The sequence below is a fragment of the Strongylocentrotus purpuratus genome, unplaced genomic scaffold, assembly GCF_000002235.5.
Source record: "Strongylocentrotus purpuratus isolate Spur 01 unplaced genomic scaffold, Spur_5.0 spur5_scaffold_14, whole genome shotgun sequence".
Classification (NCBI taxonomy): Eukaryota; Metazoa; Echinodermata; class Echinoidea; order Camarodonta; family Strongylocentrotidae; genus Strongylocentrotus; species Strongylocentrotus purpuratus.
In genome coordinates this window covers 32,234,828-32,251,646 of record NW_022145599.1, presented here as the reverse complement: position 1 = coordinate 32,251,646, position 16,819 = coordinate 32,234,828, and the positions used below count along the sequence as shown (strand labels likewise).

The following is a 16,819-nucleotide window of genomic DNA, read 5'->3' as shown; positions in this document are numbered from 1 at the left end:
CATAACCAGGTCCCTCGGAGAGGACCTAAATTCGTCGGTCGTCTGGTTATTTACTTGCAAGCATTTATGCTTTCTTAGCAGTTAGGTAAAATAACCACACCCATATTCATTACTGTAATATTCACGAAAAATCAACGGAATGAAAAATCTGATATCGAGATATCCCTTTCAAAGAGGATTCAAAAGTCACCGACCGTGGTCTTAAAGTGACTTGGTAACATTATTGAAGGTTGATGAAAAAAATGTAATGCTTAATTTTTGTATAAAATGTTACTTACTTTTCCTTCTACTGTACTAACCCTCTGACTCGGACATGCAAAAAATCCTGATTTTTTTTTTCAAACCACGAAGATATCTATGGTTTTCTTTGAATGCGTCGATGTACGACACCCTCTAACAGTGAGTAACAGTAAATTATCCCAACCATTTTTGAATTTTCCCAACCGTTTTTCCACGAAAAAAAGACTTAAAACAGGCTATAAAAAATCTGTCAACACTTAAATGTCTGGAATGGAATGTATAGCCATTTCATTGCTTCGTGAGATTTCCATTCACCTAAAATGTAATTAAATTGTAATAAATATAGTTGGGAGAATTAAGGAATCGATCAGTTTTTTTCTAATTTGTACCAATGAATAATGGTCCGTTTTCACTCAAATTTTCAGATTATCTTTTATTGTACATCTAGCATTGAAGTCACTACCTTTAGCACCACTATCTCTCATCTGAACAATGTTACCAAGTCCATTTAAAGTTGATACAAAGAATATACATCAGACTTGTTGACTTGAGGAACCTAAAGTTCACCCCGCCCCCCTCTCTCTCTCTCTCTCTCTGTCCCTTCCTCTCGCTTTATGTGTGTGTGTGTGTGTGTGTGTGTGTGTGTGCGTGTGCGTGTGCGTATGCGTGTGCGTGAGTGTGTGAATATGGGCGTCTCTGCGTGTGAAGAAGATCTTGTTTTATATTTACTTATTGTGATAATTTCTTGGTTCTCTCTCTCTCTCTCTCTCTATCTCTCAATCTCTGATAGGCAGAAAGAAAATGATACAGAGGGGTATGTGATACAAATAAAAAATAGTGAGAGAGAGAGAGAGAGAGAGAGCTAGAGAAAGGTAACGAGGAAAGCAAAAAATGGAGCACATTAACAACAGCAACAAGAACAATAACAAAAACGTACTATAATAAGCACTTCATGGTGGCATTGCATGGTTTAATACAATTTCAATAATACAGCAATAACACATTGCACTCGTAACATCAGTACTTATTTGCTCAGTATCAAAACAGCATAATATCAAGTGATATAATGACAATCATTAAAACATCTTCAAGACATTAGAAGACAACAATCGTTTCGCACTGCAATTTATCAACAACATAGCAAAGCGATTGAATATTCACGACGCATTTCGGATATTTACAAAAGAATGTCATTTTGTGACATTAGTAAATGCCTTTTATGTCTTATGTCACATATAACTGTGGCACCGACAGTAAAAATACAACAACAAAGATTAAACAAAATCGGAATGATTTTAGACATGTTATAGATTCATCAAGACTAAAGTACAACTGTTTAAAAAAAAACATACTGAATATTTTGTTTACAGTGAAGCTTGTATTACACACTTTATGACGAAGGCTGCAATTTAGCTTACCTATTATATTTCGGGAAGTGACAGCATTTTTTTTTTTTTTTGGTAGCTCAGTTTCGACAATATATGTATGTATATATAAATACACACACACATACGCACACAACACACACACATACGCACATTTATATATGTATATATATATATATATATATAGTATGTGGATGTTTGTGCGCGCATTGGTGGGTGTGTGTATATGTTTGTAAACCTTTTGGTTCCAATATAAACAGAACATGTTAATTTGTATTACTTGCAATAGTGGGGGAATTGAAAAATAGGGATTAAGAGGAAGAACGAGGAGGAGGGAAAGAGGAAGCGGAGGAGATTGAGATGGGCTGAATGAGGATGATAAAGGGAGGTAGGTTAAATCATGTCCATATCAATACATCAATCAAGACATTTGAATAATAGGACCCAAAGAATAACGAGACTGCGAGGATGGAGAAGCACCGATAAATAAATGAAATCAGACACAGAGGAGGGCTGTATCTGGTCCCGTGGAGAACTTTGATTAATAGCTTCTGACTCTCAATCGGACATCGAGAAATATATTTATTGATTTTACGACATCTCTCTCCGGCACCCGGGCATCAACCAACTCAGCTAGATGTCTCTCTTTGCTGATGTGGGTGACTACCCTCAAACAAACAACCAAATCTAATATGGCGATCCGTGCCTCTTTACACTGTAAGTCCTTGACTTCCATTTGCGGTATGCTAACGTCAAAGACATACGGGAAAGAGTTTCTAAATCCACCTATTGCTACATGTACGTGCTCTGCAGAAATCGATAGGCCGAAACATTCTTTTATGTCTCGATTAAAAGTGACATTATTGACTGCTGGAAAGGACATGCCTCATACAATTTGTGCATTTGGGAAAGAAGGGTCTAAACCTTTTCAGTGTTCATTGAAATCGAAAACCAAAGTTATTTGCCGTTAAAAGCTGCCGTTTCAAAAAACAGGTCGAAATTGTGAAATTACTCGATTCAATGCACTGAGTGGTGACGCTATTTTAGAATGCGCAGAAAGGACATGACTGACTGTGGGGAATAATGGCTAGACCTTGCAATTCATGGCATGTGGTTTATCAAGCTGGGATAATCAGGATAATGAAAGAGGCGATGAAGTAGTGCATGTGGATACTTAGAGGGGTAAGCTAATTCACTTTCAGTTAAGTGACATCAATGAAAACAAGAAGTAAAACAATTAAAATCCATTACCGGTATTGAGGATATATAGTAATATTTAGGGATTTCTATAACCACATCATCCAACATTCATTTATATTCTTTCAAAAAATGTCTAGTGTTTGTATTATGTCAATCAACTTTACGTTTATTCCCTTTATTTCGTATGCAGACATCAAATGTCATGAGTCAAAATTCATTCACAACAATTCGAAGAAATACACAATTCACACGACGATGGATGTGTACTGTGTTGGGGCTGTTGTTGTATGCTTTAATAATTTGTCTTAATTTTGTTAAACTCCACCTGAGCTTTGATATCGTACCAATTTTGAAATATTCAATTTTGTTCAACCGTATTTTTAATTAAACATTGGAGGGCTTGGAAATGCGATATCACCACGACCACCACTTCATTCCTGGCTTGTTTGTAAACCTTGTGATAACATTTAGTACTGTTATCGTTGAATGTGTATTTAGTAGAGCGTGGGCTGTTCTAAAGACTCGGAGCGAAGCTACCCTTTTTAGATATATATTCAGCTCTCATTCCATGTTTTCATAATCTCTAGTCTAAAACGAACTTGAACCAATTATCCACAATTAACCGAAAAGCTCTCATAATACACCATGACATTTAATATAAAATTGCCCTTGGAGTGTTTTACTCTTCGTTGTCAAATACATGTAAGCAACGATTATGATATTTCTAGGGTTTTATTACTATTTTTAAGACTATGAAAGCACTAAATGGATTTGAATTATGGATTTGGGTGCCACAGGGGAATATATCTGCGAATATAATCCATTTTCTACCAACTAATAAGACTCTCCCGTCTGCAATTTCGTCTGTTATTACAAAAATATTTGACAGCTGCGTGCGACAGGAACGCCTTCACGCTCTTTTACTCAGATCCCCTAATTACGATCCTTGCTTATCGTAAATCTTCTACATCAAAAAAGAAATATTGAATAACAAATAACACATCTACATACGAAACAACCAAAGCATGAATCTGTGTTGCTCAAATTACGCACTCTCTTCCGTACAAATATATTATTTACAGGATATCTTCCCAAGTACACGAGACTTTTTGCTGACGTCTGACAGTTTTCTACTTTGGTCCACTTCATAGCCATACAAATATTCGCCGATAGGTATTAGCAAATATTTGAATTTTTCTTAGGTAGCAACAGTGCACATCTACTACAGAAATGATTAAACATAGTAAATGGAGTCTTTCATAAATATAACTCTAAATAAAAACAAAATGAATACAATCATTTTCAGAATTGTGAAACTATGTGAAGGAACGAACGAGAGATATACTTGTTCACTTATCTATTCCAGTATTCTGTATCGTTTTATGTCCACCGTTACAAACGATGGCAATAGAATTACATGGTATATCAATATTTATAAATGACTTAACGGCCAAAAAACCCTTTTCCTGTCCAATTTTCATATCAAAATTGTATTTGATTTAACGATTTAACCCATAGCAGTAGAGTGTCTCCTCTCAGTGATGTTTTTGCATTTGTTACTGATCATTGTAGTGTCTAAATTGGCAACGCGGTGTATATATAAAATAATTTCCTTGTTTTCGTGAGGAAAAAATAAGATTTTTTTTTTCTTCTTTCTCTTCTATTTACTCTGCAGTTTTCTCTCATATCCGTTTATAAAATAAGCATTCAAACTATGACGCGGTGAACAATAATATCTAGTGTTGCCAATGTGAGGAGGGAAGACTGATCAATTTGGAAAGTAAGAAAACTCTGAACTGCTCCGGGTTAAACCCCAACAAATTTAATGAGTTGTTTTGTTAGTACTGCATAGGTCATTCGTGAATTTCTATCTAACATCTGCTTGTCTTTAATGACATAAAATAAACGCTTGCTAATCTTCTGAAAACAATGTCCCAGCTAACTTCAACAATTCAGCAAAATTTACACAAAGTCTGATAAACAAGACGAGGTGCACTAGTATTCCCCATTTTACATTAATTAAAATCACCCTTTTTTCAACACGGGAGCAATAAATAAAATACAAGTGCATGACAGTTGCGATAGCAATACCATTATGATATGTATTCGGGTGACAGTTCTAGATAACAAAACAAATCTTCAAAATGTCGAAATTACATTTCGGGCAAAAAAAAAAATTAAAAGCGTTCGAAATTATGATATCCCCCTCGGACATGTCTGACCGATAAACGTTGCAAAGGGCAAAGGGAGATAGAGTAGTATGATCATGGATCATCGCATGGTTTCTACACTAATGTGTCTTCACTCTTCAGTTGAGAGTTTGTCTTGCAAATTGTTCAAAATTCGAGATAAACAAATGACAACATCGCAATCGCAGAGTTTACTAAAAACAAACACCCACTGCTTGCAATACAAGGTCTGAATATATCCGACAACTTAAAAGATTGTAATTACATGGGAAGATCTTTTTGATCAGTTAGTAACTAGCCTTAACGTGGGAATGGGAGCAGTTCTGAGGAAGACGATTTAATTTTATTGGATAAAATGACGGGTCCACTAAAGTAACCGCGTTTTCATACTTACAAGAGCGATTTTTGTTTGTGTTTTGTATGTTTTTGTTATCATTGACTATAAATACCGACACTATGCTCTTCGTTTACCTTGAGTTTATGCCAGTTAAAATTTAAAAAACTACATCCCCACTCACTGACACACACAAACACACGCGCACACGCGCACACGCGCACACGCGCACCCATTCACACACACGCACACAACATTACCACCATCGCAAGCTCCACTTCCGAACCCTTGTCAGTCACTCTGCGTATAAACAGTGTATGCACAGTGAGACTAGACTGACAGCATAGGCTCTTTACTTATAGCTATACGACACAGCCGGAGACTGACAGAGCTAGGCTCTGCTGAAGGCTTGAGGATTTGTTGGAAAGTGTCAAATTAAAGTCTGTTCCTGCAGATTAAGTGTACTATACCCTTTCCCCTCTCCTCCTAATCAATCCATTTGTTGATGGAGCAGCCTCATGTCAGAGATGGAGCATGGACTAATGTAAGTCCATGGATGGAGTAAGCTAAGACTGCTACATTACAGGGCAACCCAGACTATACAAAAACAGCAACAACAATCCAAATTCAGAGATTTGTATCATATGATCTTGTTACGAGACTTGACTAGTGCAATATTGGATGGAGTAGATGACGAAAGAGATTGCAATCATCACCTTCAGATAGATTATATCTGAATAATATGACGGAAATGAAAGATATCGCTGTTAAATTCATATAGCACGCCCCCGTTTTTTGAACTGTCATTTTCACACTGGTTTGCTTTTGTGTGTGTGGATGTTTTGTTGGTGGTTAAATAAAGATCAGTTTAGTCATTTAAGATATAGCTTTATAAGGATAAATGTACATTTAAATTATGATATATTAGCCTCTTTTTATAAATGGCTCGATAAATTACTTAGGAAAGCTTATCCTTCGTGATTCATCATGTTTTAATTTCCATCTCGACCTCAACTCTTTCCCCTTCTCTCTCTCTTTCTCTGTCTTTCTTTCTTTCTATGTATGTATGTATATCTTTATTTATCTCCATTTCTCTCGCGTCTCTCCTTGCAATTTGTGCTCGCCTTTTTCTCTCTTTTTCCTTTTTCTTTTCTCCCTCTCTCTCTCTCTCTCTCTTTCTCTCTGTCTCTTTTTTCTCTATTTATATTTTCCCCTCTGTTTCTCTCTCTCTTTGTCTTTTTATTTCGCTCTTGCGTCAAGCCCTGACTTTTGTATTCTCGTATTCCTTAAATCTCTCACTCTCTCTATCTCTTTATTATATATCCCCCTCCCCTTTGTCTTTGCGTCTCCCTCTGTCTTTTACGTTCGTTTTTTTTTCTCTCTCTTCCCTCCCTATAGATTCTTTTTCTTTCCCCCTCGCTCTTTTTATTCATATTTTCTCTCATTCTTTTCTGCGTCTCTTTGTCTTCTCCGCTTGTTTTTTTTTTAAATCTCTCATCCATCTGTTTTTCCTCCAACTCTAAAAGTCTTTCTTGGCACTATATAATGTGATACCACTCTATCTCTATGTATGTATGTTTCTCTCTCTCTCTCTCTCTCTCTCTCTCTCTCTTTCTCACACACACACACACACACACATACACACAAACACCATTTCTCTCTCTCTCTCTCTATATATATATATCTTACTTTCTCTCTCTCTCTCTCTATATATATATATCTTACTTTCTCTCTCTCTCTCTCTCTCTTTCTCTCTATCTATCTCTCTCCCGTCCTTCTATCTCAATTATTATATCTCTCCCAAACTGCCCATTTTAGATTTAATTTCTAATTTATTTAAAAACTCTAGCTTGTGTAGCCAGACATACATTACGTATTGCGAAACAATACCCTCTTCGTACGTTACTTCAAATACAGAGTATGAGTGTGGGAGAGAAGAACATGGAGTAAATTGAAAAGTTCTCTTGTAATACAATAAAGAGGGCGGGAGAAACAAAATAAGGGACTTAAAGAAGTAATTACAGCTCGCATATGTCCGTTTCCACGAATTTCCTTCTCCCTTAATGGGGTACTTAACCTCGCATCTATACGACCAAGGTGTAGATGGTGGTGGAGGTGGGGGGGGGGGGGCATTGGATGATACTATCTAGGCAAGAAGCTGGTAATTATCTCTTACACACTTAAGAGTCCTCCAGTCAGATGCACTGTCTGGAGTCGCTCACATTACAAGTGGCCGGGGATACCGCGACGCGTCTGGATAATAGAAAAGCATTATTCAAGTAGCACTACAGATGAGCTAGCCACGTGCAGATGGAAAACCAATACTAATCATGCCATTTGCAAGTGAGTTATGTAATTTCCAGACGTACCTCAACATATAAAGTATTTATACATGTAAGCTCTAAAGTACATATGCCTTAAAACATAGCTTTAACGATGCCTCGTTATTTCACAAAATTTGTATTGATTATTACACGTATTTCTCAACTAAATTTTTCTTTGCCTGGATAGTGTTTTATTCTTTTCCTTTCATTTTACCTCATTTGTTTTCCCTTCTTTTTGTAGCTGTTTTTGCTGTTCTTTTTGTCTAAGTTATGTTCACTTACATTATTTTTATGTGGACGTTTCTCAAGCAGAATTGCCTAGCTTTATTTTGCAAGAAAAGTTGTTTCCGAGGACAAGGAGGGGCAATTGTTTGCATACCCCTTTCTCGTGCTATTTATAGTATATTTGTCGATTTGTTGCATATTTTTATGTAATATACTTATTCATTGTATTATGTTTTGCATGAGAAATAAAATCATTTGAAATGAATTTGAATAAACTATCGCAACAACTTTTGATAAGTCAAGTCAGGGGCATTATCAATAACCTTTTGTATATCCAATATAAATCATGTTTGGATTACGTAATACGTTTGTGTAATGTTCTCACTTTTCAAAACTGCCTTGGATGTGTTTCGAAAATTAGTCGAAAATTGGTTTCAATCGCGCTTGATATATATGTACCAAGAGCGGCCTTTTGAGTCCCCAGAAGCAACATTTGGCATCGTGTATCTTGTACACGATAGGAGGTAGACCTCCTAGGGACGAACCGATTCTTCTCGGTAATTTGGTATCACCAACAAGGATGGGCGTAGCCTATCGATTGCGTGGCGATGACAGAAGAACATGGGCCCGCTAAATTTGCAAACAAATTGGTAGATTTATGAATGGATCCCCTTACATTGGGTTTGCCTCTGCACCATGATACATCCTTGAATTACAAAAGACAATCAAGATGATTAAAGTGAAGGGGCTAGGGATGGGGATTGCCGACAACCCACAGGATCACAACTGTCGTAGAGAAATCTACAGGGAAAATATGTTCATACACGAAATTCAAGATACAAAAAGGAAACTGTACATTTACTGCAGAATAGGAAAATCCTACATCCTTACATCTTTTAATTTTGAATTACGAAATGAAAAAAAAGACACTCACATTCGATATCAATCTACTGCAAAAATTATTTCAAGTTCATTTTCCATAAACTATGCCATGTCATTTCAAGAAAATGTGCACCATGCATGCCGAAGGGTAAATGCACTAAACTGTGACTCGCTTCCCGGTGAGGAACGTGATGTCCTTCATGAACAAGCTAAAATAAGGATTTCGACAATGTTTACTGCGAAATATGTACATCCAAATAATGTATTCTTAAACTTTAAATGTCAAACATGTTATTTACCAAGAAAGCAAAAGGAACCTAATATCCTTCACATAATTTATACTCAAATAGATATAACCTTTTATTTACCAGACCGGGTAGAAGCTTAATGATGTGATCTTAAATGATGAGGAGAGGGGGGGGGGGGGGACAGCAACAAAAAAGCAACACAATTACTGAAACATCGAATCCATTATATTCAAAATCTTTCCATGTTCAGCAATAACTGTTTTTTGTTTTCACCTCCATAAAGATATCACATATATCACAAAAACACATCAAAGACCTCGATATTTTTTTTTCTCGAACCCCCTCCCTTTCTCTCCCCTCTCCCTTTCTCTCTCTCTCTCTCTCTCTCCCCCTTTCTCTATTGCTATCTCCTTCTCTCTCTCTCTCTCTCTCTCTCTCCATATATATATATTTCACCCTCTCTCTCTCGGTTCAGACATTCTCTCACTTTTCTACCATGGATTCTTTAACGCAGCGTACATTTTCTTCTCCATCAATATTTGCCACTTTTTGTCCCATTTTCAATGATTTGATGGAGAACCGACTAATGTGTTGAGAATGATTCATAACCGACCTGGCTTAGTTCGCTCCTTACTAACGAGAGCCACGAACAGTGCATTATAAACCCCGCCATGAATCAAAATGCCTAAAGGAGGGAAAAGGCTCCATGTCATTTTGATCCATTGAAAATTGCTCGGATATGGAGCTTAATAAATTGGTTTTGCAGCTCATTTTTCAGAAGTAATTTACCATTGTGAATGTACAAAGTATATTGCCTGTGATGTCTGCACAGAGTGGGGATGTGTTTATCACTGTATAATGAATGTATACATGCTTGTAGCGCGTAGAGATTGAATTATAAGAATCAAACATTTAACCTTTTCATTTATTTTAATTTAAAATTGCATTTGTTTAAGTAAAGCACACCTTAGTGGTAAATGTGATACATTATAAGCATAAACAGATAGAAAGACCAAAAAAAAAAAGCGAGGAGCAGAAGGAAGAAAAGGGCTAGGAGGCAGAACAGGGGGGGAGGGAGCATTTAATCATTGAATCGATCAATTAAATTCCTGCAAAGATTGAGTATAACGAAACGGAACATAATATCATTTTGAAGAAGACAGAAATTAACAATTTGTTCAATGTAATATGACTTCGCGTTATCTATATTGCCTCATTATTATCATCTTTCTGCATGTGTCTATTGTAAAGCTGAAAGCATGGTACGTTTTTGATAACATGTGAACTTAACCAATTTCATACACTCCAAGAGTAATATGTAGACGTGTTGTGGTTCAGTGGATAATTCTCGGTGGACTGTGAACCACAAGGTACGGGGTTCGAATCCTTGCCAGAACCCTAACTTCATTTAGCAAGACGTTAATATAAATTTGCCACACTCCACGGCTGCCAAAGCTAAAGCTAGGGCAATAATTTCCAAAGCTCTTAGAAAGCGCGTAGGGACGTTATACCATAATGCGTCATACAAGAAAGGATTTTCATTATATAACCATTACGCTGGTGTAATATGACTTCACTTTATTTAAATCCATGTCATATTATTGTCAGAAGTGCAATTAATTGATAAGTGAAACCAGGGGCCTGTTTCATAAAACGTTTATCTGTAACAAATGCTAAATTTATATGACAAATTTGCTCTCAGCCAATCATTTGACTCGATTTCAGTAGCTTATAACAGAGCTTCTAACTTGTTATTGATATCAAGTTTTATGAAACAGGGTCCTGAATTACCTTCCGGAAAACACGATATCTACTACAGATATGAACTCACCGAGAACGGGTAGGTACAATTGCGGTATTTTCTTTGTTATGCATCAATGCTGGTGAGGTATATATGAAAATATTGTACAATATGCTATGGTATTATGCACAAATGGAAGATGAAGAAGTGTCACCTCAACAGCGTCATCCATCACCTAACGGTATAATTACTGTCTATTTTAAGTGGAGACACGATGAGGACGATGAGCTCATTACAATGAATAGTTTATGGACAATTTCCTCGTGCAAGAAAATTGCGTGGTGGGCTTATTCCCATTGGGGAATGCTTGAACACAGTACAATGATCTCATTATTATGATAATTTTATCATTTGATAATGTAACATACTGTGGTCTGTGGTCTAGTGGATATGTCTCCAGAACGTGATCGACAAGGTGGGGATTCGAGGACTACCTTTGGCAAGACATTAATCGACTTTAATCGAAATATTATGCCGTATTGTCTTTTTTCTTTTATTTATTTATTGTTTTCCTTTATTTCTTCTCCTACATTAATATTCCAGTAATGGCGTATTAACATAATTAGTCTAAGTTGCCACATGATAGATAAGTTACACACATCGGGTGAAATTTATCCTGTCGAGTTATACTGATCAGAAGTCATTCAGTATTGAGTGTTTTAGGCGGGGGCTGGGGTACACTTTAAAGCAATCCACAGAGTAATTAATACCCTATGAGAAATTCATTGTCGCTACAATGGTTCAATAAGGCGAATATCTTTTTATCTAATTAATTGGCATTGGATTTGCACGGGACCTACGTCCTTAATATAAACTGAGCACTAATCCCAAAGGTGCAATAAAATTGCACGAATGGGATTTGTGTTAGAATATTGCCACCTCTGGGTAAATTTGATAGATGTGGTGAAGGTGGGTCCAATTAAATTAATGACATTTCTGCAGCTGTCAAAAAAGCAATTAAATCCACATCGTTTGACACAGACTAATCAAGGTTTTATCCCTTTAGTACTGTGAAGGCCTAATTGTAATATTTGAGAATGCTTCACGTGAAAGAAATGAAATAATCACTTATACCTTTCATACGATTCTTCCTATCTAAATTACTTTGCTTGTTTGTGTATGTGCGTCTGTAGTGTGTTCATGCACGGATAAAACAAAATATTTTACCCTTTTACTTTTCAATTTGTGATGGAAAAATCGAACAAAATGTGGAACGTGTTTGGAATTCATAAATATATGCCCATTCCCGTCTTCTACTAATACTGGTGAGAATGGCCAGGCCTACCAAACACAAGCGGATAAGGGTTAATGTCTAACATATCCAAACATGAACTTTGGTCCTTCCTACGTCGAAGGCCCGTGGAAAAGGTCACGTGATAAGTAAAAGGAAGAACCCTATTCATAAAATACACCTGGTTTTATTTTCTGGTCTATATTCACCAGTTGTATGTCTACCCGGTGTGTACATTGTAAAGGGCGACGGAAGGTCGGAATTGCCAGATGCCGGCATGCAAACAAACAACACAACCCACGGGTGGGACTATAGATATCACCTTGTGCACCACAGCGAACCATTGCTCAGGATATGCGTCAACTTTAAACAATAGGAGGAGTTAGTGCATATGCACAGGCCTTAAAGAGAAGGATGAGTTCTGGGAAGAGGTAAAAAATAATTTGTGAGCGTTATCATTGTTATTATGCAAGGGTGGAAGAACATCAGATTAAACATGTTCCCTTAAAAGCATGGCTCTTCAAATGCCTTCATATTCTAAATATGACATGAAACATCGTAAAAATCGGGGGTAGGTTTTTTTCGCCATGTGCTCATCATTCTGTGTACAGTGCTTGTAATTTTGCCAAGACTTGGCCAAATTTCTTATCATTTTGATGATTCTAGAACCTTGCAATACACACGAATACTTATATACTAGATGATCAACCTTTTCTGATAGATTCCACACCGTTTTTTTCACAATGCAATCACATGACCAGAACTCAACTTTATCTTTAAGGGAAAAAAAATGATAATCGATTCACACTACACTGCTATTTGATATGAGACTCTACACACATGCAAACGCTGTCAATAGTGTTACGTTGGTTAACTCATCCAGTTATATCGTCTGCAAGCAAGCAAGAAAGACAATAAATATATAATCGCACTTAAAATTTGTTAAACTCTATCGTTATTAGCTAGCTGGTAACCAGGCGGACTGTTTCACTTTTTCTTTACCGGTTCTGGTCGACCAATGCGACAGGGAAATAAGCAGGGAGTTAAATCACCTCCCTGGAAACAACACAGTTGACTGCTGTCACACGTACATGCATGTACAATATTCCAAACATTGTGACCGTCTGGGGTTTTAATCCATAGCGAATACCTACTGCATATAGTTATTCACATTGTATTCTGAATCTAATTATATGTTTTGCCTTCATTTTCATCTGTTTACCGTCATTTTAGAAATGTAATAATTTACAAGAAGAAAATCACAAAATATGGTTTGACAATTCTGTCAATTCCTTAGTCACAAAAAAAATGCATTGTATGTACCCACTATTCGAGGCGAAGAGTTGCCTGTATTTAAAGTTAGCTTGCATGGTGAATTTTCAAACAATAATCTGATTTTAATACGTATAGTTTCTTCTCTTTCAGAGAAAATATTTAAACTATGCAAGAAAAAACACGATAATATAAGACTTTTGGAATGAGATGAAGCATACAAGTGGGAAATTCTTTGGTCAATATAACCATGGGAAAACTTGGTCCAATCGTCAAAGATCTTTGGTCCACACTACCACAATAAAGTCAAAAGCTAACCACATGTTCGTTTGCAATGCCATTGCCTCATGAATTAATCACATTTCCAAAGTTTCAGACAATAGAAAATGAAATAAGATACTTGAGCAAACATAACAGGTGCAAGGCATAATAACGTTTCTATTTCAAATCTTTACAACATCGTATCGTTTGCCTTGAACAAACATTCAGTTTACTTTAAGCAACGATTGATTTGATATTAAATTCCATACCTTAGTCAATATTCTTATCAAGATAAAAAAAATTAAAAAAACGCTTCTACGACTCTACCCCAAAGTATACGAAGCAGCGTTTGTTAATAATTATACAAACATTAAGCTTTCCTTTGGTAAGTAAACCATACATGTTTTAGCGAGTCCCGCGGGCATATCCATATGCTAATGGTAAAATACACATACAGCATGTATTTCGTTCTTTACATTTATCATAACGGCAACAACAGATGCTACAAAATCGACATATCATAGATCCGTGTGGAAATACAAAACACAATTTGGCTACCATGGTTGTTTCTCATCGAAATCAGAACAAACGCCGGAGGCATGAACATCATATCTCGAGCCAAGAGTGTATTTACCCCTTCATGGCTTGTACACCTTATCCGTGCAGAGAAGGAACTAATTTAATTTGCACGGATTCTTAACGATGCTTCTTGCGCAGCGCACGCTTCCTTAAATCCGCATGGGGGTGGTTTAACCTACTCAGCCCTGTAGACAGAAATCATCTTCGGGTGAAACTACTTTCATTCTTAACAGATTTATTCATTTATTTTTTAATTGTAAGGTTTAAAGTTTAAAGCAGTATAAAAAGGGTTGTAATCCTTTTTATATACCGCATCGGTTAATATACTCCCCCCCGTGTGGCATTTTTGCCATGGTTCCCAGTCCCCACAGTGAGAAATCCCTGAAGGCTTAAATCAATTGCAGTTATGGTAAATTCGTCTTGTCTCTCTAGTTTTCTCTCATTATAGGCAGGGGTCCAGTGAGTATGCAAGTTTAATTGATATCATTACTACGCTTCTCGCACATTGTGGGGTTTCACATCTCGTTCGCCCTTCAACCCAATGCCTAAACCCCCATATAATTCCCGATGATAATTACCTGAAAAATTGACCAGACGGACACTGGAGAAAGGTGAGAGGATAATGAGGCTAGTTTTCTTCGAAAATTTCTAAATAATAGGTCATTAACTAGCCTGTGCCAAATGTTCCATTACCATTATATCACGTGTTGTCTGCTTTATAGTAGACTTCTTCTGTCATTCCAAATGAAGTTATTAAGTTAATGATATGATTGCAGGGTCCTCAGGGAGAACAGTAATACTACTGATGAGGCTACCCTCGGTAAAAAATAAATAACTATTAACATCATTATATTGATTATTATAATTATTATTATTATTATGAGATGCATTATACACAGAAGTTCTAAAGTGAATAATCATTATCATTAGCTTCCATTCCTCATCTTGCAGCAAATGGTGGAAGAACTGAAAATGCATTTTCCTTACACATTAAAAACAACAAGATTTTCACAATCAAAATGAGGCAGAGCTCATCTTTGCAGTCATGGAAAAATGCAACACTCGATGAAGCCTAACATACCACTCGTCAGATCACACACCCATCCATCTTATACATTCACAGTCCAGGACACAGCGCATAATCAATACAAATATAGATACAATCCGACTTTTCTCTTTATGACCGCACAGCTAGCAGATAACACAGTCATTTTTGTTAGGGTCCGTTGCTTTCATTTTAGGTCTCGCTGATCTCCGAATCAAGCTCCGACTTCTTGACAAATCCTTGTCGCTTTCCCTGAAACTTCTCCTCTCTCCCCGCTGCCTTGACTTGTAACCGTACTCACTCATTCTCCGTTTCAACACGGGGCTCAACTCCCTAGCAATGGGAATCTTCGCCATCTGTAGAAGCTTCTGAAATATGTCCAGTATTAGAGAATTCTCCTTTGCCGACGCTTCAAGGTGCGCGCAGTTCCAGTTATTTTGCGCTAGAGTCACGCGGGCGTCGTCGATGTCCACCCGACGTTGGAGCTCGAGATCGGTTTTATTTCCTACGACCACGATAGGTATATCACCGAAGTTTGTTCTCTGTTCCTGGATCTGGTTGTATATTTGTTTAACGTTATCAAACGACGCAGAATCGTCAATAGAATAGACCAAAACAAAAGCGTGCGCTGTTGATATGGACAATCTCCTCATAGCTGGGAATTGCAATGTCCCAGAAGTGTCTAGAATATCTACTTTAATACTATGTCCGTTAATATGATATTCTCGACAATGTAGATCTTCCACGGTTTCTTTATACTTCTCCTCGAATTTATTATTGATGAATTGTTGAATTATTGCGGTTTTACCTACCTTTCCAGATCCCATGACCACTAAACGGTAGTGCTCCTCCGAATCCGACATGGTTCGATTTTGGGAGCGCAAGAAAAACGGATTCAAAATTCCACGGTCGAATGAACTTCAAAATTATTAGTAAAGTGTATGTAGAATCATGCATGTGCTAATCCATGGTTAGAACATATACTCAAATCATTCAAAGACGCTGCACATTGACTCACAAATCCAAAGTTGAAATGCAATCTAGAATAGATATTAACCTCTTAAGTTCTATCGACCCAGTGCTATGCGATTTTCACGGTTGATGAGGTGGGTTATTTTCGTCGCAATCCTATTAAAAATCAATCGAACGTAGACATTTCTTGTTCATCGTCAACCACACTTATTTGCATTTAAATTTAGTGTGTCTTTATCCACATACAGGGTAGACCGTAGGTGATGGATATGTTTGTGCTATTTCAAAATCGAATACATTACCCTCTAGCAATGACGCACATTTTCAGAGCTAAAAAGGAAACGTGATTCCGGAGGCGTGTAAACTATGAATATACTGGCAGGTAATCCCTGACCAAGGCGTTCACATAATATTCATCACCCTATAAGGGTACATTCTTATGAATACTGGATACGTTTTAAAGCGGGGTTGTTGGTGCATGAAGTGTGAGACAGACGTAGTGGCAGAAAAGAGAGTTGAGAAAACAATATTCGTTGAAGCTAGAATCAAGCGGCGAACAGTTGACGTCAAGATTACTAATCATATAACTTTGGTCAAGATGGGATCAATTTTTGCTATCACTGTTCCTCAA

The 16,819-nt window shown here is 37.0% G+C and overlaps 1 protein-coding gene across 1 annotated transcript; it reads right to left on the bottom strand.

The window, feature by feature from the left end:
• Positions 1–15,362: 15,362 nt before the first annotated feature.
• On the bottom strand, positions 15,363–16,134 carry LOC115923848 (GTP-binding protein Di-Ras2-like). Its single transcript, XM_030985230.1, has one exon. It carries the CDS (start codon positions 16,077–16,079, stop codon positions 15,363–15,365), a length of 717 nt encoding a protein of 238 aa, XP_030841090.1. The 5' UTR covers positions 16,080–16,134.
• Between the last annotated feature and the right edge of the window lie 685 nt (positions 16,135–16,819).

Bases quoted from the DNA above. Each gene is read 5' to 3' on its own strand.
- LOC115923848 (XM_030985230.1), bottom strand. From the start codon at position 16,079: ATGTCGGATTCGGAGGAGCACTACCGTTTAGTGGTCATGGGATCTGGA.